At 35.9% G+C, this 23,220-nt stretch overlaps 1 protein-coding gene across 1 annotated transcript in view; it reads left to right on the top strand.

Moving 5' to 3' along the window:
• Positions 1-23,220, top strand: part of MLLT3 (MLLT3 super elongation complex subunit) — a 276,579-nt gene that overhangs the window by 184,321 nt on the left and 69,038 nt on the right. The window contains exon 5 of the mRNA XM_068974410.1: positions 21,109-21,816. Within this exon, the coding sequence (XP_068830511.1) occupies positions 21,109-21,816 (708 nt within the window). The remainder of the gene's footprint in view (positions 1-21,108; positions 21,817-23,220) is intronic.

A 23,220-nucleotide genomic window follows, 5' to 3' on the forward strand; every position in this document is an offset into this window, starting at 1 on the left:
GAGTTCTTGGCTTTGTGCAGAAAAGCCTTCAAGAGCAAGCTGTAGTAAAGTGGAAGAAGATTTATTAAGGTAGATCCATACTCCATAAACAGATTGAGGGCCATCTCAGAAGGCAAGAGTGTATGGAAGAAACACACTCCACAAACAAAGTATGAGCTATCTCAGAAGGTGAGAGGCTCCAGGGTACGAGGTTGTCAGTTTTTATAGGGGAGAGTAATTTCATAGGCTAATGAATAGGAGGGGTATTCCAGCTATTTTGGGGAGGGGTCATGGATTTCCCGAAATTGGGCCACCGCCTACTTTATGATTGGCCTCGGAACTGTCATGGCACCTGTGACTGTGACATTAGCTAATGTAGTAACAGTGAGCATATAATAAGGCTCAAGGTCCACTAGAAGTTGACTCATCCACCATTTTGGACCTGGTTGGTTCTAACCAGTTTATGTCATGTCTTCAACAACTGTGTCATTCTTTTAACGGTTGTGCTCTGCACCTCTCCTGTCTCAATAGGATATTCACATATTTAACTTTTTATTAGTTTATATAGTAGTTGCCACAATTTAGAATTCTATATCTGCAATGAGTAAAGAAGTACCATTGCTCTCTTTTCTAGTTCAACTTGTTCGACAATGCCCATTATAGAGTGCTTAAATAATATCTCACTGTTATTTTATATTTAACTGATTAGTAATAAGGCTGAGCATACATTTTAGTGGCTGTTCATGTTTCTTTCTCTCTGAAAGGTTTGTTCATGTCTTCTGCTTATTTTTCTATTTATTTGTTGAAGATCTTTTTTTAATTCTGGAAATATGAATGCATTGTTAGTTATACTTGTTATAGATATCTTTTCCTGCTTTGCCTATTTAGTGGCTTTTTAATTTTCTTTACAGCTTTTGATCGAAATTCTTAAGTTTAATGTGGTCAGATGTCTTTTATAGCTAGTTCTTTTGGTGTCCTGTTAATACGCTTTCTACTCCGTAGTCATATAGATGATCTGCTGTATTTTTTTTCTCAACACATTTGAGAAAAGTTTTGCCTAGCATTTAAATATTTTCAAACATCTGGAGTTGATTTTATGTATGGTATTAGGTAAGAGTCTAATTTAAATTTTTTCCTATATAGAAAATCAGTCCCAGAGCAATTCATTGAGTTGTCTCTAGTGCCTACCCTGTCAAATTTCAGATTTTCAAATATTTGTGAAGCTGTTGGAGGGATGTGATTCAACTGTGTTCCCTTGGTCAGGTCATTGACCTCTGCAGCAAGACCACAGAGTTGTAGTCACTGTAGTTTTATAATTGCTACATGGCATGACAAGTTCTATTACATTTTCTTTTTTAGGTTTAGTGTAAGTTCTTTGAAAACCTCTGTTGGGATTTCAATTGAAATTTCATTGAATTTGTAGGTAATGAGTATTTTTATCCATGCAACTAATCTCTCTGTGAGTTTATTTAGGCATTCTTTAGTGGTGTTGAAGTGTTAAGATATTTCTGATAAAAGTTTACATAGTTTTATGGTTTGTTTATTCCTAGGAACTTCATATTTTTTTATTGCTATTATTAATAGCATATTGAATGTTCCCTGTTCTTTTTTGTTGATGTGCAAACATGCAGTTTTCCTTTGCATATTTCTATCTTACTAAACTTATTAATTCCAATAATTTTTCCATAAAGCTCCTTTTGTTTTTCATTGTAGGCAGTCATATCATGTGAATAATGACATATGTCTCTCATTTTCAGTTTTCTTTTTTCCCCTGACTTTTGTGGTCCTGTGTTAGTAAAATGTTAGGTATAAATATTCCTGATTTTAAAAAGAATAATTCTAACAAACGACCATTTAGAGTAATGTTTGAATGGGAATTCAGTACCTATTTTTCTTCACCTTAAGGAATTTATCTCCTAATGCTAGTTGGTTAAGAGTGCCGACAAAGCCAATTTGATCTAGTCCTATTAGGGTCCCTCCTCCATTGGACTAATTATGTTAGTATTTTATTTAAAATTTTTGCATTTATATATATATATTTGCATTTATATTCTTTAGGTTAGTTTGGATATTTCTTTCTCTTACTCTTCTTGGCAAGTTTTGTGCTTGATAATATTCACTGCCGGAAGTGAGAAATGTTATCTCCTTTTAATCTTTTGGAAGAGTTTCTGTAAGTTTAATATTGTCTTTTCCTAGAACTTGCTTATAAAATCTTTTGGGCTTGACACCTTCTTTGTAGGAAGATTGTAAACTACATACTTGACTTATATGAAGGACTATTCTTGATGTTTACTTCTTTGGGGGTCAGTTTTAGTGAGACGACTGGTTTTCATTGTGCATGCATGCTCAGTTGCTCAGTTGTGTCTGACTCTGTATGACCATATGGACTGTAGCCTGCCAGGGTCCTCTGTCCATGGGATTTTCCAGGCAAGAATACTGGAGTGGATTGCCATTTCCTCCTTCAGGGATCTTCCTGAACCAGAGTTCCATCACAAGTCTCCTGCAATGCAGGCAGATTCTTTACTGCAAAGCACTTTTCTTATGTTGTTGAATTTTTTAGTTTTAAAAAAAGTATTTATAGTCTGCTTTTGCTTGAGTTATTATGCAAAATTCTCTATCAGTCATTTTTTTCAAATATAAGCATCAAAGCTAAAATTTTTTCTCTTAATTACTGCTTTAACTATTTACATCCCACAAGTATTAATATGTAGTATTTTCTTAGTTCCATATGGTAAATTTGAAATTTTCCCTTTTAATTTCTTCTTTTACCTGTGAATTATTTAGAAATATATTTTTACAATTCCAAATGTGTGGAAATTTTTAAAATAAAAATAATTTGTTTGATTTTTAGCTTAGCTGTATTATCATAATTTCTTCTTGAATGTATTTTCCTTCTTCCTGAAGTAAGTCCTATTGAAGTTCTTTTAGTGATGTTTTCTTTTAGTGAATTCTCAATTTTGTTAACTGTACAAATTTTGCTTGTTGTCCCTCTTATGAAAAGTAGTTTTGCTGATTATTCAATTCTAGGTTGATGTTTACTTTCAATGCTTTGAAAATATTTCTTTTGTTTTTTTTGAAGTTTGTTATCTGTTTAAATCAGGGTTATACCCCTAGAGATATAGCATCTCCCTCTCTGGAGGAAACATTCCTGAGTTTTAGTGTTTGCTTATTTCTGTGGCGTAAATACTCTATTACCATGTATGTCAATAATTGTACAGTTGAAAATAGGCATGCAGTAGCATATAATTGTGAAGTATTTCCACCATCCTGATACAATAAACATCAATAATAACCCCAAGAACACAGATAATAGTAAATGTAGTAAACGAGTGAGTGACGAATTTTGATTATCTGTTACCTATGTTTTTAATACTTTTCTTCTTATAATTTTTTTTAAATCATTTAACACTTCATAATAGCCTTGTTTGGGGCTTCCCAGGGGGCACAGTGGTAAAGAATCTACTTGCCAATGCTGGAGACCCAGGAGACAGGGAGTTTGGCCCCTGGGTCAGGAAGATCCCCTGAAGTAGAAAATGACAAGCCACTCCAGTGTTCTTGCCTGGAAAATTCCATGGTATGAGCCTGGCAGGCTACATACAGTCCATGGAGTTGCAAGAGACAGCCATGACTGAGCAACTGAGCGCATACACACAAAAGCCTTGTTTAAAAACTGTTGACAAAATTCCTGAAAATTTAATGATAGACTCTTGTGAGCCAAGAAATATCAACAACCTCAGATATGCAGATGATACCACTTTAATGGCAGAAAGTGAAGAGGAACTAAAGAACCTCTTGATGATGGTGAAAGAGGAGAGTGAAAAAGCTGGCATAAAACTCAACATTCAAAAAATGAAGATCATGGCATCCGGTCCTATCACTTCATGGCAAATAGATGGGGAAAAAGTTGAAACAGTGTAAGATTTCATTTTCTTAGGCTCCAAAATCAATGCGAATGGTGACTGCAGCTATGAAATTAAAAGGCACTTGCTCCTTGAAAGTATAGCTATGACAGACCTAGATGACATATTAAAAAGCAGAGACATCAATTTACCAATAGAGGTTCATATAGTCAAAGCCGTGTTTTTTCCAATGGTTTTGTAAAGATGTAACAGCTGGACAATAAAAAAGGCTGAGTGCTGACAAATTGGTGGCTTCAACCTGTGGTGCTGGAGAAGACTCTTGAGAATTCCTTGGACTGCAAGGAGATCAAACCAGTCAATTCTAAAGGAAATCGGTCCTGATTATTCATTGGAAAGACTGATGCTGAAGCTTCAATACTTTTGCCACCTGATGCAAAGAGCCAACTCATTGGAAAAGACCGTGATCCTGGGAAAGATTAAAGGCAGAAGAAGGGGATGACAGAGGATGAGATGGTTGGATGGCATCACCAACTCAGTGGACATGAGTTTGAGCAAACTCATCTCTTATTGCTTTGGATTCCAACATTTTACCTTTCCATAACTTGTATGTCATTGTTTTATATTCTGTATCTGATGATTCCAGTATCTGAGACCCTTAAGACCCTTTTAGAGACTCTCAGATCATAGTGGCTTATTTCTTTGTGTTTAGGGATATTTTAAAATCGTGAGTTCTGTTTGATTTAGTTGAACTCTAGCAATCCTGAGGTCTGAATTCAGAGTACTTTTCCCCAGTGGCAGATTTGTCAAGGCTTCTCCTGGATTTCTGAGAGAGTCTGAAGTTCATGTCTCCAAATATGCTGTAGGCCCCAAGTTTCAGTTCAGTTCAGTTGCTTAGTCGTGTCCAACTCTTTGTGAGCCCAAGGACTGCAGCACGCCAGGCCTCCCTGTCCATCATCAACTCCCAGAGTTTACTCAAACTCATGCCTATTGAGTTAGGCCCCAAGTTTGGTCTTTAGAAACTCATGAGAATGTGGACCTATGATGCCCTTTAAGCATCCTCATCTCTCATTCCTGACTGTAGCTCACAGTTTACTTTTTAACTCTTCCCTTCTCTTTTCTCCTTCCATCTCTATCTCTTTTATATGCTCATCATTCTTGGAATTTTCTTTTTTTTTAAAAATAAGCTCCACAGTGAAGAGTTTTTAATTATCCAATATCTAATTGTATTCCCAAAGAGTCTACTATATCGCCCAATTAAAAGGATTCCTGCCCCCCCCCAAAACCATGATATGTCTAGCAGTTTCACCATTGTACTTTGCATTGTTACAGACTCAATAAATATGAATTGAAGAACTGTTGAGAGAAGGTGGCAAGACAGCCTAACCCTGATTATATTTTTCCCTTGTTTAATTGTATCTCTCTTTGGGTTTTTTATTTTTACAGTAGATTTATTGAATTTTTAAATATCGGGCACCATTTTTCATCTTATGCCTCCAGCCACTCTATTGTGATTAGTATTGTACATTAAACATTGAAGATTTGACTGTTCTTTGTGAGTAACAATTACTTTCAAGGCTCATTGTCAGAATTCCAGCTAGTACTGAAAGAGACCAAATGATCTGGCCAATATGTTTTAAAGCTTGTATAAAGAAATTGTACAAAGTTAAGTATATATATCTAGAAAGAGAAGTTACATAATTATTACTTTGAGTTTCTAATTTAAAACCACAAATGTAAACAGAAGTTTGCCTGAAACTGCAAAGTCTTCTAAATATAACTTACTTTAACAGTACTTAATTATAATTTAGACTTAAAGCCATAGCAAGTGAGGGAGTAGTATATAAAATGGATCATTTTAAATGAGATTGAATGGTGAAACAAAAGTATTTTTTAGTACATAGAATATAGCTAAAACTAATCATTTGAGAAAGCAAGACATTTGGAAATGTACTTGGAATATTATTTTATAAAATATTGAATATTCTTGCAAATGATACTTTACAGTTAACTTTCATATTTAAATGCACATATAGTACTTCAATATAGTTTTAATTTTGAAGAAGACATATTTTAGGTTTACTGTTAAGGCTTTTGAATAGAAGGCTAGGGAAATGAAAATTTAACTATTAATTCTGTTCTCTTTAGAACTGAAAGAAATTATTTTCAGTTTCCATTTCTCAATTGTGAATATGATTTATAGGTTTTATTTTCTTCATCTTTTAATGATCTTAGTATAGTGAATAAAATTCAAAATACAATCTAAGTATCCAAGCTAAATTTGTAGCTTAGAGATTGATTGTAGTTTGATTTTGGGGGGTGGAGGGGGGAGAAGATAACATTGAAACCACATCAACAGAAAGTTAAAAATTCTTAAAGAGATGGGAATACCAGGCCATCTTACCTGCCTCCTAAGAAACCTGTATGCAGGTCAAGAAGCAACAGTTAGAATTGGACATGGAACAATGGGACATGGACTGGTTCCAAATTGGGAAAAAAGTACATCAGGCTATATATTGTCACCGTGCTTATTTAACTTATATGCAGAGTACATCATGCAAAGTGCCAGGCTGGATGAAGTTCAAGCTGAAATCAAGATTGCTGGGAGAAATGTCAATAACATCAGATAAGCAGATGACACCTTATGGCAGAAAGCAAAGAGGAACTAAAGAACCTCTTGATGAAAGTGAGAGGAGAGTGAAAAAGTTGGCTTAAAACTCAACTTTCAGAGAATGAGGATCATGGCATCTGGTCCCATCATTTCATGGCAAATAGGTGAGGAAACAGTAGAAACAGTAACCAACTTTATTTTCTTGGGCTCTAAAATCATTGCATATGGTGACTGCAGCCATGAAATTAAAAGACACTTGCTCCTCAGAAGAATAGCTATGACAAACCTAGACAGCATCTTAAAAAGCAGAAACATTAGTTTGCTGACAAAGGTCCATCTAGTTAAAGCTGTGGTTTTTCCAGTAGTCATGTATGGATGTGAGAGTTGAACCATGAAGAAGGCTGAGTGCTGAAGAATCGATGCTTTTGAACTGTGCTGCCGGACAAGACTTTGATCTCAAGGAGATCAAACCAGTCAATTCTAAAGGAAATCAACCCTGAACATTCATTGGAAGCATGATGCTGAAGCTCTAATAATTTGGCCAGCTGATGTGAAGAGCTGACTCACTGGAAAAGACCGTGATGCTGGGAAAGATTGAAGGCGGGAGAAGAAGGGGATGACAGAGGATGAGATGGTTGGATGGCATTACCGATTCAATGGGCATGAGTTTGAGCAAACTCTGGGAGATGGTGAAGGACAGGGAAACCTGGCGTGCTGTAGCCCATGGGGTCTTTAAGAGTTGGATGGACCCAACTGAGCGACTAAACAACCTCATAGCAGTGATGTAGTTGAACAGCTTCTCTTTTTATTTTTCAAACACAAAGTTTATTTCACAAAATCTCTGAAGTGTAAATGGGTGCATGAAGAGGAGAGAAAGCAAAAGTACATTTGGGAGGTTAAGACGTGTATTTTCTGCCAAAATAGTTCACTTCCATAGTTTAAAAGAATTAGCAAAGGATGGTATTAAGAAAATCCAGAAGTCCTATACAGTGTTCTTCCCCAATCTTCTTTCCATTTCCTAGAAAGAAGTGCTTTAACTTTCTTTCTTACTCTTTTCTTTATTATTTTTTTTAAGTTCTAGGTTTACTGCCTAAGTTTTTTTAAGTTTCCAAACTGTGTGCTTTTGCTTCTATTTCTGTGCGAGAACCCAATCTGTTTGCTCTATCTTTTTTCCTCCCAGTATGATACCATTTTTAATTCTTACCTTATATATAGCTTTCTGCATGTTTATTTCTTGTCCCACTGATCATGGATTTTGTTTCCTGATTGTAAACTTTGTAGCCTCAGAGTATACTAGAGTTTCTTTCCCTTCTCTATTTATATATCTACCTTTCATGTTTATCATCCAAACACTTACTTTCGCATTGTCCCAGGAGATGACAGTGTCTTATATAATAGAAATTTTACATTTTCTGTGCTTGTCTGTAGCAGTAGTAGTAGTAATAATTCAGTTCAGTTCAGTTCAGTTCAGTCTCTTAGTCATGTCCGACTCTTTGAGACCCCATGGGCTGCAGCACGCCAGGCTTCCCTGTCCATCACCACCTCCAGGAGCTTGTTCAGACTCATGTCCATCAAGTTGGTGATGCCATCCAACCATCTCATCTTCTGTTGTCTCCTTTTCTCCTCCTGCTTTCAGTCATTTCCAGCATCAAGGTCTTTTCAAATGACTCGGTTCTTTGCATCAGTTGGCCCAGGTATTGGAGTTTCAGCTTTAGCATCAGTCCTTCCAGTGAATATTCAGGACTGATTTCCTTTGACTGGTGATCTCCTTGCAGTCCAAGGGACTCTCAAGAGTCTTCTCCAACACCACAGTTCAAAAGCATCAATTCTTTGGTGCTCAGTTTTCTTTATAGTCCAACCTTCACATCCATACATGACTACTGGAAAAACCATAGCTTTGACTAGACAGACCTTTGTTGGCAAAGTAATGTCTCTGCTTTTTAATATACCATCTAGGTTGGTCATAGCTTTTCTTCCAAGGAGCAAGCATCTTTTAATTTCATGGCTGCTAGTGGTGGTAATTGAAAGTACTTGATAGTTCCGGCTATGTGCCAAGCACTTTGTGTGTATTATATATATTTATATTATTTTATAATACATACATGTATACACACACAGGTATTTTACATTTATTAAACCTACTTAATCATCTAGTTGACCTTGATGGTATAGGTGATATTATAGTCTCCAGTTTACTGACAAAGAAATTTAAGTCACTTAGGAAGTGGTAGAGCTGAGCAGGTTAAAATGTAGAAATTGAAAACCAGTAAATGTTGTTTACAGCTGTGACTGTAAAAGTTGCCACTGCTAAGATATATACTATTATCATGTTTCCTTTCTTATATAGCATTTATTTTGTGATTTTAAAAATTATTGTTTTTCTTTATTGCCTCCTGTTTTTGTGCTAAAATTCCCATTTCCTCTCTTTCCAAATACAGAGGCTTTTATAAAATTTCTGCAGTTTTCTTATTCAGTGATCTCCTCAACTCACCCTTTTTGGAGGTGAGCATTTATTTCATTTGAGCACTATAAATTTTTGTTATTTTGAATTATATACTGTGGCAGATTTTTACATTGATTTTGAAAACTGAATTATGAGAGAAATGTTTCCTATAATTTTGTGATATTCTTTAAAATGATTAAAGATAACATGTTCTGAAAGAATATTATAGGAAAGGTTGATGTTCTAATACCAAACACACCCTCTGAACACAACCTTTATTTTTAACTTTTTACTTTGTATTGGAATATCACCGATTAACAATGTTGTGGTAGTTTCAGGTAAACAGCGAAGGGACTCAGCCATACATATACGTGTATCTAGTCTCCCCCAAACTCCCCTGCCATCCAAGCTGCCACATAACATTGAGCTGAGTTCCCTGTGCTATACAGTAGGTCCTTGTTATCCATTTTAAATATAGCAATGTGCATCCCAAATGCAGTAACTATCCCTTTCCCCCATCCATCCTCCTTGGTGACCATATGTTCATTCTCTAAGACAGAACACAACTATTTTCATGTCTGTCAAGTTTGAAATATTTATTTAGTAACAAAGACTTGAAGTTTAAGTCGCTTGAAATATACAGGAAGAGCCTCTGGTTTCAGAATATGTTATTTGCTCTTAATACCTACCCCAAAGTAATATATCGTACCCCCTCTGCTGGAACTAAATAGAACTTCCTTATATAGTTATGCCTAGACCTCAGGCATGTTCAGTGTTTTTTTTTTAAAGACATTGATTCCCTCCCTGTTTCTTCCCATCCTTCTTTCGTTTAGAGCTCAGGTTATGAAGAGTTGGTTTGGATACCAGCTCTCCTTCTGGGAGTCAGTAGAAGCATAGTGATTGATAGTATGGGCACTGAAGGCAGACTGCTGGCGCTTAAATCTCAGTTCTAGCGCTAAATTATGGATGTGTCTTTGGACATTTTGGGTTCTGTGCCTCAGTCTCTTCACTTGGAAAATGGGCAAATATAAGTTGGTTCATAAGATAACGGTAAAACTCCTACATCAGTGTGTGGACTGTGTGTCAGTGAGCCGTTAATTTGCTCTCACCACCGTCGCTGTCACACATCCCATAGTACAGTGGTTCCTTAAGTAGCCTTCCTTTTTCACCCTCTGCCTGTTCCAGCCTCTCTCCCACATTGCTCCTGAATAATCCTCCTTTGCTGGATAGTTGTTAATATTGACTTTTTCTTTAGAAGTCCTCAAATGGGTCTCCTTGGCTTCCTAGATGTAACTGCTCTTTGTAGCTGTTATTAAGGCCAATCTTTCTTTGTAAAGGATTGGCAGGACTCCTAGCCAGGTATGGCTGCTGTGTCTGTTACTCTTGTTCAGATTCTCTCTTGGAATGGCCAGCATCATCTTTGATGTTCTTTCATGTTACTTGTGGGTTCATGCTTAACTGATAGAACGCTTGCTGCATCTTCTGTTATTTGTGCAAAATCCACACTTACCTGTATCTCTCTAGGAGAAGGAAATGGCAACCCACTCCAGTGTTCTTGCCTGGAGAATCCCAGGGAGGGGGGAGCCTGGTGGGCAGCCGTCTGTGGGGTCGCACAGAGTCGGACATGACTGAAGTGACTTAGCAGCAGCAGCAGCAGCAGCAGCAGCAGCAGCAGCTATAGGTGTAGTTATATCTTTATTTGTGGTCTTTTATTTAGATCCAGGCAAATTGAGGAATTGAGGATGAGTCTTCATTTCCTCAAACTGTCTGTTGCCCCTCCCTGGACAGATCTTGAAATGGTTTTCTTTTCTTTCTCTCTCTCTCTGTGCTGTGGGGGTGTACTGTAGAGTTCTCTCAAATTCCTGGTGGAGTATCCCCTTCAAGAACAGTACAATGTTATTAAAAAATCAAAACAAATAAAACATTCCAAAGCATTGTGTCCTTTAATGGCACGCTTTTCTTTTTCCTTCTTATAGTCTAAATATTTCATGTTCTTTTTATGCACAGTCCATTTAGATTGTTATTGAATGAAAGGCCCTTGTTACTATTCTCAAATGCCGTTTCTTTTCCATTTGTATAATGTTCTTTCAGTTCCTGATTGATTGACTGATACATGTTAAATCTGGGGCCTTGTTGCCTCTCTTTAGCCTTGATGTTTAAGTAAATTTTGATTCATTTTTTAAAATTAGTCCTATCATTTGTTGTTGAAATGTTTTCTGCTTCACCATCTCATTGTGTTATAATATTCATTTTTAATAAAACATTTATAGTACAAAACTCAGATGGTGCTAAAGGCCTATAAAAATCATCAGCGGTCCACTTTGCTCCATCCTTTCCCTGGACTCTTTCTCTTTCAATCATTTTGAACTGTTTGATTCTATCTTCTGGCATTTGCCTACCTATTTTGAGATACTGATATCTATAAATTGCTATCCTTTCACTGATTTTATTCCTTTCATGGAAGATCATGATTTTTACATGTAAGAAATTTTAAATTCAAGAAACTTGACCTCTCTTTGTTGTTTTTAGTTCTTAAGTCATGTCTGACTATTTGTGACCCATGGACTGTAGCCCACCAAGCTCCTCTGTCCATGAGATAACCTCTTTTAGTAGATTTTAAAAAAGCAGATTATAGTCTCCTTTAAATCAGAATTAACTAGTTAAATTTCTCTTTAGAATTTGATTCCTACATGTACATTGAACACTATTATTTTAGAGCAGAAATGTTGTGAAATTTGTTTCATTTACTTTATTGTATTTGATATTATATCTGTGGACCTTTTTCTAAAAGTTTCTTAGAGTGAGTAGTAAGTGTATTTTTAGGCCTAGTTTCTCTCCTCTTCTGCTTTTAGAAATAAAAAATGCAATAAAAACAATACATTTTCTTTAGAGCAAATGTTTTCCTCTGCCCCTATATTTTTTATGTGAAACAATCTTTTCATTATTTTCTTTTGACTGATTTTCTTTTGTTTTTAGTTTTTTAGCTTTCTAATTTATTAGAGTATGATCTACCAATACAATCTATTCAGATATTTTTAAAGGATTATTTTAAACTTCATTTTATGATACCTTTATGATTAATTTTTGTCAGTGTTTCATAGGCATATATAAAACTATAAGCTTTGTTTAAGAGAAAGAAAGTTTTCTGTATAGTTATTAAATCAAGTTTGTGGATTGTGTTAATTTCACTATTTCTGTATTCATTTCACTTTATTTTGTCTATCTGTGTATTTCTGACAAAAATGTACTGATGTCTTATTTCACTGAAATAAGTTTTTTTTGCATATTCAATACCCTTTGCTGTATATAATTTAACTTTTAAATTGTTTATGCTGTTTAGTCAGCTTAACCTTGAATTTCATATTGTGTGATATTAATATAACACTCATGCTTTCACTTTGGCTTTTCACTTTCATGCACTGGAGAAGGAAATGGCAACCCACTCCAGTGTTCTTGCCTAGAGAATCCCAGGGGTGGGGGAGCCTGGCGGGCTGCCGTCTATGGGGTCGCACAGAGTCGGACACGACTGACGCGACTTAGCAGCAGCATGCTTTCTTTGGGGGGCACTTTAGCTGATATTTCTTGGCTCTTCCCTTTATTTTAAACTTTTCCTAGTCATTCAATTTTAAATGTTTCTTATAAACAGCCTGTATATGACCTTTGTCTTTTTAACTCATCTAACAGTCTGTCTTTTAGTGGGAGAATTCAGCTTTCTTTTGAATTCTAGTGTGTGGTGTTTTTCTTTTTTTTAAAATTTTTACCTTGTTACTTATGTTTGTGGCTTTTTTCATTTTTCTTAATTTAGCATATATTTTCAAGTTTATATTTATTTCCTAGTTTCCCCTTATTTATGTGTCAGTTATTCTGTATTTTTCCGTTTCATTATTGGCCACCTTCCCTTTCGATTGTTCATAAATCCAATTTTTCCCTTTGTTTTAACATGAAAAATGATACTAACATTTTCCCTTGCCTTCACACACTGATCCTCTCCTTTAATGTTCCTAAATTTCTTTGGAGATAATTTAATTTTTAGGTCCAGATTTCTGTTAGACGTTTCTGTGTTAAAAATTCATATTGAACAGTTATTATGTATTATGTATATTTTATTTTTCATTTAGTTAATTCTGTATAGAAAGTAAAATAATTATATTCTTCGTTGGTTACATGAATGGTTTTATTTCTGATTCAGTTATTGATCCATTAGAATCCTTTCTGAAGTTCTTTCATTAACTGGGGCAGTAGTTGATATGATCTCTGAATCTTTAATTGTGGAAAACATTTCTCTCCCACTGAAGGATGTTTAGCTTGTACTGCTTTTTTCCTAGCAATCTAGATGTTACTGTTTTTTCTTGTCAATTCCAGCATTACAAATGAGAGGTTCAATGTTAATTTGATTATTTTTTAGTGTTAAGTAGTTATTCTTTCTGGTAACTTGTAAGATTTTCTTTTTATCCTTAAAGTTTAGGAAATTTAGTGTGATATTCTTGAAGGTGTACCTTTCTCTTCTTTAGTCCTGCCTGGATCTTGGAATGCCCTGTAAGGTTGCAATTCAATCTTTTCTTTAGTTCACAGAAGTTTTCTTTCATATTACTTTAGCTGTTGCCTCTCTTCTATTATCTTTTTCTCTTCCCCCTTCTAAAGACTCTTTGGGAACTCTTCCTGTGGTTGATATGTTAGTTAGGTTGCTTTAGTCTGTTCTTCAAGGCCTTGTTCTTTTTCCTTTATGATTTTCACCTCTTCATTTTTTCAGTTCATAATTTGAGATTTCTTCCAGTTGATTCTTTAGTCACTGTTAGTCACCATTTACAGTCCATCTTCTCTTTTAATTTATCTACTGAATTATTCAGCTTTAAATTTTTCACTTAATTTATTTTAATTTATTTTCTTAAAATCTGTAGAAATTACTTTTTGCTCTCTACTAGACTCTTCTTAAGTAGTCACACCATTGTTGACCTCACTGTTTTGCCCCTGTCCTTCAGGAGATCTGTTAGGCCTGTTCTCTGCTTCTCTCTCCTTTCATTGGGTATGTGGCTCACATGTGCATTGGGGTTCAGGTCGAGCTGTTAGCGAACCTTAGGGTGTTTTAATCCTATAAGAAACCCTCAGCCTGGCACTGTAGCAGCAGGCATGTTGTATATTTCATGTATACTTGGAGGATGCTGTGCCTTCCTTCTAATCTTCTTGCATTCCCAGCCTCGGGAGGAAAACAGGCTCCTTCTCCTCTTGAGTGCCCCCTGAGCACACACTTGTGCAGTTATGTGTAGAACTCTTCTGGGTCTTGCTTGGAGCCCAGAGCAGAACAAGTCCTATACCAATCCTCTTTCAAGATGCTTATAATCCATGGCCACATTCTTCAGGCCCTGCTCACTACCTGCTGGCCTCTATATCACCAGCTGGCTCAAGAGAGGCAAATGGGTTGGATTTGGGATTGAGGTGGAGAAGGTAAGTCAAATCCAAGGTTCTTTTTCTCCCCAGAGTCTTAAATTTTTATGCTTTATTCATAGCCTTGCTTGGTATTTCATCCCTCTATGCCTTTATCATGTGTTTAGTGGCATTACAGAAGAAATTTCTATTTGGAAAGCCTATCTTTGACTGTCTTCTCCAACCCATATGCATAACCTCCTGGACTTTACTAGAAAGTGGACTGTACTATACTTGGGCTAGTCTAGGAAATGCCCTTTTAAGATGCGCTTTGGACAAATAAACTCCTTTTGGAGAGTTTCTTGGTTTTAGATACACTTCTGAGACAGTTTATTTGTTCATATGCAAATTTTATTAAACAAGACATGAATGATCTGAATATCTTTATGCAACACAGAAGCCAGTTACAGTAGGATAGGGACCAAAAATAAGAGAATAGATAGATGAAGAAATAGGAGCTGGAGGAAGAATCAGCTTTGTGTTATCAGTAGTGCTAGAAAAAGGATGTAATAACATGGACATTGAAAGTCATGTATAATCAGAAAACCTTTTTCTGGCCAATAATCATAATCTGTTCTTTTCATAAGCCATCTACTGGACTTGCCAACAAGTAGTATTAGAAGAGATTATGAATTAAAGGGACCCATTCTGTTCCAGAAAATTAAAACAAGGAAGCATTCAGTTGAATCCCAGTGGATGAAAGAAAATACTGTACCCTATATTCATATGTTGTAAAGTTAGTACAAACGTATGTATATTTATGTTTAAACATTGGCCTTAAATATTTGAGATTTGAATTATGCACACATGTTCTCCCTAATATTGATATTCAGTTTGTGCTAATCAGCCTCAGGCAAAGAGAATTTAAATTATACAACATGTGTAAACTTCACATTGAATGGTAATTAGTCTATGCAGCTTAGTGGCACTTAATATTGAGGTTAATAGTTCAGTAAAAAATTTTAGAAGTCAGTGACTTGATCCCCAATTTACATGGGATTGATAAACTGAGAATTAGTGAAAGCTTCTATTCTGTGTCAGTAAGAATTTACTTCCTGATGTTGTATCTAAGTCTCTGTTTACATTTATTATATGTATGAATAAGGAGGCAGGTGACTACATGTGAACTTTGCCGTTTATCACAGGCCCAGGCCAAAGAAAATGTAACCTTCTGGAACAGAAACTGTTCTCTCCCCTTTTTGTTATTTTCTAAATTTTTGTCTGGGGTGTTACTATGAAATGTTTCCCTTCTTTTTTTCTTTTCTTTTCTTTTTTTTTTTAATGTTTCCCTTCTTAACTTTGAGTTGCTTTAGCTTAAAGAAAGCTTTTTGATAAAGTGGAAGGAGCAAGAATAATTGGTTACTTGCTTATATTAAGATTTGTTGGGTGGGTGAAAAGGTGACAGTAGGCATTTAATACCTAGACCAACATGGGGAGTAAAGTTATAAAACTTCTTGAGTTTTGTACTTAACATCATATGTATGTAATTAAGACAAGAACTTGAACTTTCTATGACACAAGAACCTGTGTTGTTACCACTATGTACTTTGCCTTAAGAATTCAGTTTGTCCTACAAAAGGATTTTGCAAATAAATCATGGAAGGACCCCTATAGAAGTCCTTTTTTTCCCTTGGTGCAGAAATGTTATTATTTTTAAATTCTTAACTCTAGAAAGTATGTTAGTAGGTTAAAATTTGTGTATTTATAAAACTGTATGTAATACTCCATGAAGACTGAATATTAAACAGCAGTGCTTGGGTGTCCTAGAGCCATAATTAGAATACTGTTTGCAAATTGCCAAAATTCAATGGGTTGACAAACCAATTAAAAAAAAAAACCTCAAGGATATTAGATTTCAAAATGTTCTTCCTTAATTTAGTTTGTCCATTATACTTTGTATTTGTATTTATTATTCATAGTATTGCTTAACATGCCAGGAAATGTCTTATAATAGAATTTATAAAATAACGTCCTTTCAGTAATATGAATATGTACTGTCTTTAGTGTTCTGCTTTTAAATCTCAGATTAAAATATTTTATAAGGAATTATCTACTTTAATGGATAAAAGCATGTCTTTGCTTAGTAACTTCATTCATTTTATAATTTTTAAATCAAATGCTCACTTGAGAACAATAAATGGAATGATTGGTATATGTCATTTTGTTGTTGAGCAAATAAGATACAACTTTTTGTAATAAGAAAAATATATATTCCACTATCGTAAAACAATAATTTTTCATTTGGAATATGGCTTTATGAAGCTGATCTATATATATTTGTGTAGTCTGTTTTTGTTTTTGTGGTTTTTTTTTTTTTTTCCTTGTATAGACCCAATTGGTAGATTGTTCATTTTCATGAAAAGCATAAGTCTTTGACTACTGGTCTTTCCTGGGTCCTGCTAGATATTTAAGGAATATAAGATTGGTTTACATATCATTAGACTTCAGTGGGTAAGTTACAGGTGAAAGATAATAACAGGTTCTAGTTGAAAACCTGGGCATTTAATTGCCTGTGGTTCTGTTAGGAGGTGGAAGTAAACAGGAAAGAGCTTGTCTTTTATTTATTTATTTTTTTTTTTAAAATTTTAAAATCTTTAATTCTTACATGTGTTCCCAAACATGAAACCCCCTCCCACCTCCCTCCCCATAACATCTCTGTGGGTGATCCCCATGCACCAGCCCCAAGCATGCTGTATCCTGCGTCAGACATAGACTGGCGATTCAATTCTTACATGATAGTATACATGATAGAATGCCATTCTCCCAAATCATGTCTTTTAGTATTGGTCTGGATTTTTGCATGTCCAGATGCAAAAATCTACTTTATTTCCTTCTGTTTCTTCTTCTTACTATTCATGATAGAGGTTCAGAAACTGGTAAGTATGAACTTAGATTGTGTTCCTAGATAAAAAGCTTATTTATAGGTTTTACATTCTGAGGTATTTATATGAGTAAAAATATTGGTAACACATTTAAAATGAAATGGAGATTAATTCTTTCCTTATGATTATACAATAGTAATTGCTGGAAAATTTTCAGTCCATTTGATGACCATTAGGTGAAATCTTTGTTCTTTTATTTATTATTTTGCTTGGAAGTATAGTTGACTTACAGTGTTTCAGGTGTACAGCAAGATTGATTCAGTTATACATATACACATATATTATTTTTCATTATAGGTTATTATGAGATATTGACTATAGTTCACTGTGTTATACAGTAAACCTTTGTTGCTTGTTGCCTATCTATTTTTTAAATTAGAAATCTAGCATTGTATTCATACTATCAAACAAATGGAATCAAAATGTCATAAATTTTTAGGCAAAAAAGTTCATAAGTTTTCTAAAATATATATATTATGCATATTATTTATATATATGTATAGAAAAGCTTTTCTACAATGCTGATAAAGGCTTGAGAAAGGATATCAAAAAAGAAAAAAAAGAAAGAGATGGAGAAATTGGAAAACATAAACTAAATCAAATGGGAGCACTGAATATGAACTAAAAAAAGTGAGACAAACTAGATAAAAGTAAAAGATCATCATATAGTCCAGTTGTTTTTAAACATGGCTGCTCATTAGAAACATCTGGAGCTTTGGAGGAAAAAAGCAATACATGGGCATTTGTATTTTTCAAATTTTCCAAGATAATTCTGATATGCATCTGGATTTTAAAAAGTAATTACAGGTTTTTCTAGTAAATGGTAGTTTTGATGAAATAGAATTCTGTTATTTTTCCATTGACCAATCAAGATGCAGTGGTATTAAATGAGTAATAGTTACATAATCACAATGGTAAAAGATGTTTATCAGTTTTCGCAATCAATAGTCAGACCAAAAAATTGATAATTACATTTGTCAACCATGATGGGAACATGATTAGCCTAACAATATAAAATAGTTACATATGATTTGGGGGGTCAAGCAGAGTGATGTAGTAAGTAGTAGTGCAGAAATATACGTGTTTTCATTTCCACAGCCAAGTCTGTGTCTTTTGGTTGGTGCAGTTAATCCATTTATATTTAAGGTAATTATTGATATGTATGATCCTATTACCATTTTCTTAATTGTTCTGGGTTTATTTCCTGTTGGTCTCTTCCTTGTCTTGTGTTTCCTGCTTAGAGAAGTTCCTTTAGCATTCATTGTAAAACGTTTAGTGGTGCTGAATTCTCTTAACTTTTGCTTGGCTGGAAAGCTTTTGATTTCTCCATCAAATAAGAAGGAGAGTCTTGCTGGGTAGAGTATTCTTGATTGTGGTGTTTTCCCTTTCATCACTTTAAATATATCATGCCGTTCCCTTCTGGTTTGTAGAGTTCCCACAAATCAGAAATCAGCTGATAACCTGATGAGAATTCCCTTGTATGTCATTTGTCATTTTTCCCTTGTTGCTTTTAATAATTTATCTTTGTCTTTAATTTTTGTCAGTTTGATTACTATGTGTCTTGGTGTGTTCCTTCTTGGGTTTATCCTGCCTGGGACTCTCTGTGCTTACTGGACTTGGTTGACTGTTTCCGTTCCCATGTTAGGGAAGCTTTCAGATATTATCTCTTCAAATATTTTCTCAGGTCCTTACTTTCTCTTCCTTCTGGAACCCCTATAATGTGAATATTGGTGCATTTAATGTTGTCTCAGAGGTCCCTTAGGCTATTTCATTTTTTTGTTTGTTTTTCTCTTTGTCTATATTTTGTCCTGTAGTGGTGATTTCCCCATTCCATCCTCCAGGTCATTTATCTGTTCTTCTGCCTTAGTTATTCTGTTGTGGATTCCTTCTGGTGTATTATTCATCTCTTTTTGTTCTTTAGTTCTTGCAGGTCTTTGGTAAACATTTCTTGCATCTTTTCCATTGTTTTCCCAAGATCCTAAATCATCTTCACTATCCCTAAATTACTTTAGTGATATCCTAAATCACTTCACTATTCATTATTCTGAATTATTTTTCTGGAAGGTTGCCTATCTCCAGTTCATTTAGTTGTTTTCCTGGAGTTTGATCTTGTCCCTTTATCTGGGACATAACTATCTGCTTTTTCATTCTGATTAACTTTCTGTAATGTGGTTTTTGTTGTAGCTGCTGTGGGATTGTGGTTCTTCTTGTTTCTTCTGTCTGCCCTCTGATGGAGGAGACTAAGAGGCTTGTGTAGGCATCTGGATGAGAGGGATTGATGATGGGAAAAACTGGGTCTTGCTCTGGTGGGCAGGATCTTTCTCAGTAAAGCTTTAATCCAGTTATCTGCTGATGGATGGGATTGTACTGTTCAGTCTGGGGTAACCCAGCCCTGGGGTCTGTGGGCTGTATGGTAGGGTTAACTGTGAACTCCAAGAGGGTTTACACCAAGGGGGGAGTGCAGGACTTCCCCCAGGACTGCTGCTGCCAGGGCCCCTGTCTTTGTGGTGAACCCCGGCCAATCACACCTCCACTAGAGACCCTCCAACAGGTAGTTTTGATTCAGTCTCCTGTAGGGGCTCTGCTCCTTTCCTCTGGGTCCTGGTGTGCACAAGATTTTGTTTGTGCCCTCCAAGACTGGAATCTCTGTTTCCTCCAGTCTTGTGGAATTCCTATAATCAAATCCCTCTGACCTGCAAGGGCAGATTCCCTGGGGATTCCCAGTCTCTTTGTAGGATCCCTAGTCTGGGAAGCCAGATGTGGAGTTCAGAACCTTCACTACAGTGGGAGAACTTCCTTGGTATTATTGTTCTCCAGTTTGTGGGTCACCTACCCGGCAGGTTTGGGATTTGATTTTATCATCCTTGTGCCACTTCTACCCCCTCATTGTAGCTTCTTCGTTGTCTTTGGATGTAGGTATCTTTTCTTGGTGAGTTCCAGCGTTCTCCTGTCAATGGTTATTCAACAGCTAGTTGTGATTTTGGTGCTCTCACAGGAGGTGATAAGTACACGTCTTTCTACTCCTCCATCTTGAACAAGAAGCCCCAAATCTTTGTTCTTTTAGATTTTTATTTCCCTCCCCTCCCCCCCCCTTTTTTTTTTGGTTTTGTTGTTGTTGCTAAGTGGGTGGGAGACATATTCCTTAACTGAAGAAGGTTGGTTAGAAAAAAATTGCTCTTCATCTAAAATTGAGAATTATTTTATTTCTTTTTGAGGTCTTGTGATTCTTCATATTAAAAAGTTATTAAAAGTTAATGTTATCTACCTCAGCATGTGACCCTTGGCTGTTTTTTCCTGCCTCCTTTTCAATCTTCACTGTAGTTGCATGCCACTCCCTAAATATAATCTGTTTTAGTTGATTATAATCCATGGTCTCCATGTACCTTTTCATTCTTATATTTCCAGAAATTACCTGCTTATCCTTGAGGACCTAACTGAGGTGTTGGTTCTCCACAAATCTCTGACTTTTTATTCTCTCCATCCCCCAGCAGAATTAATTCCCTCTCTTCTTTTTGCCATCATAGCCCTTTACAGGTGGCTCCGAAACAGCTAGCTCTTCATCATGGATGTGTCGTGGTTATTAAGAGTGGGGGCCATGTGGTACCCAGCTTTATCTCTTCTAGGACAAGCATCAAGCGAACATTTGTTGAACTGAAATGTTCAGAACGCCATGCTTGTCATGATTGAGAAAACAACTTGCCTCATTAAATTCCTCGATCACGGTTGCCCACACTCACTGTCGCTTGCATACCCTACTCCCCACCTGTTCTATGGTGCTTGTCGGGTTCTATTAAAATGCACTTGGGAGCACTCAACAGAGAATCATTTTGAGGAGCTGGAGTGCAAGAGGACTGGCGTTTATCCTTCATTGACGTTTCATTTTGAGAGTTTGCTTTTCTTCCCACCTTTCTGCAGGATCCTAACAGGAGTATCCATACCAGCAGCAGCAGCAGCAGCAGCAGTTGTAGCAGCAGCAGCAGCAGCAGCAGTAGCAGCAGCAGCAGCAGCAGTAGCAGCAGCAGCAGCAGCAGCAGCAGTAGCAGCAGCAGCAGCAGCAGCAGCAGCACCAGTTTTTCCAAGCCTCACAAATTAATGAAGGAGCACAAGGAAAAACCTTCTAAAGACTCCAGAGAACATAAAAGTGCCTTCAAAGAACCTTCCAGGGATCACACCAAATCTTCCAAAGAATCCTCTAAGAAACCCAAAGAAAATAAACCACTGAAAGAAGAAAAAATCGTTCCTAAGATGGCCTTCAAGGAACCGAAACCCATGTCAAAAGAGCCAAAACCCGACAGTAACTTACTCACGATCACCAGTGGACAGCAAGATAAGAAGGCTCCTAGTAAAAGACCCCCTATTTCAGATTCTGAAGAACTCTCAGCCAAAAAAAGGAAAAAGAGTAGCTCAGAGGCTTTATTTAAAAGTTTTTCTAGCGCACCACCACTGATACTCACTTGTTCTGCTGATAAAAAACAGATAAAAGATAAATCTCATGTCAAGATGGGAAAGGTCAAAATTGAAAGTGAGGCATCAGAGAAGAAGAAATCAACTTTACCACCATTTGATGATATTGTGGATCCCAATGATTCTGACGTGGAAGAGAATATGTCCTCTAAGTCTGATGTGAGTAGTCTGCTTGTTTTTTCTCCTTTCCCTTGTTAATTTTTCAATAGCTTCAGGATAAAGATGGAGGAAGAAAAATGACAGTTGCACCATAAAATGGTAGCAAGAAAAGAGACATGGCCTAGAAATGAATTTCCTTGACCAATGGAAAGAAGGAAATGAAATCATTAAGGAATCTGCAGATGTGTAGGCTATGATTTAAGTTGTTTAAGGAAAGATATATTCCATAGTTTAATAATGGGTCATTTGAATAGCAGCTGAAAAATCTAGATGCTCATCAGAACTTAGTTGCTGTGCTTTTCAGTGACTGCAGATTTTGGAAAGTGAGAAGAATGCAATGAAACTAGAATACACCAGAAAGTAGATTTTAAAAATGAAATATTAGGGTACAGTTACAGTGTTGATCTTTTTGTTGTAGAATTATGTAGTTTGTTTACATAGACTAAAAATTGGCAATAGTATTTTTTTAGTACTTTTATTGAGGCACAATTTTTATAACAATATATTTTAAATGTGTGATTTGATACATTTTGATGTATATGTATGTCATGAAACCAGATAATAGTATTTTCAAGATGAAATATTTAATTTTTCCTCCCATAATATAACTGCCCATTTGGAAAGGGGAAGAGTGTATAATCTTCATTACAATGTTTGCTGACGGGCAGTATTATCTTTTGTGTGTTACTTAAAGAACATCTAGCCGTCTAATAATCCCCCAAAATATTGTTTGATGTTAAGACTTAAACTTACAATTACAGATTTCTTAGAGTTGGAAAGGAATTTCAGGTTACCTATTCTCACCTCCTTCCATTGTCGGAGATCCTGCATTTCTAGTGACAGTACTATTAGGTATTTCTTTCTGTTTCTGGAGAATGAACATTATTTACTATGAAGTTATCTCTTCCTCACTTCCCATTTTTCTCTAACTTTGGTCTTCTGCTGTTACTTACAGTCATGATTGGTCCCACTAATCTCTTTGAGTTGTCAGTATTTCTAAATAATGGTCAGGGAAGATTTCTGGCTAAATATCGCCGATCATTTTAGAATACTTCTCTTTCTGTTACATAGAGAGGCTACACTAAAGTTCCTAGCTCAAACGCTGACAAGGGCTAGGAGGTCTTAGCAGATTCTCCATTTGCACTGGTCTGGGTAGAAAGGCAGCCAGGCTTAGGACATGGCATCAAATCAAGAGACCACCTCCTTGCTCCCTACTTTCTGTAGAGTATTTTGAGCTCATGTCAAAATTTTAAATAAGATTATGGACAGAGCAGCATATAAACACTGGAGATGGGGTAATCTGTTGCAGTGTTTGGTAAAGGCCTTAAAGTGATCATTTGTGAAGTGGAGATGAAAGCAGTGGATTTCACAAGCATTTATTTTTCCTCCTTTACCTTATTCCTC

The sequence above is a fragment of the Capricornis sumatraensis genome, chromosome 6, assembly GCF_032405125.1.
Source record: "Capricornis sumatraensis isolate serow.1 chromosome 6, serow.2, whole genome shotgun sequence".
Taxonomy (NCBI): Eukaryota; Metazoa; Chordata; class Mammalia; order Artiodactyla; family Bovidae; genus Capricornis; species Capricornis sumatraensis.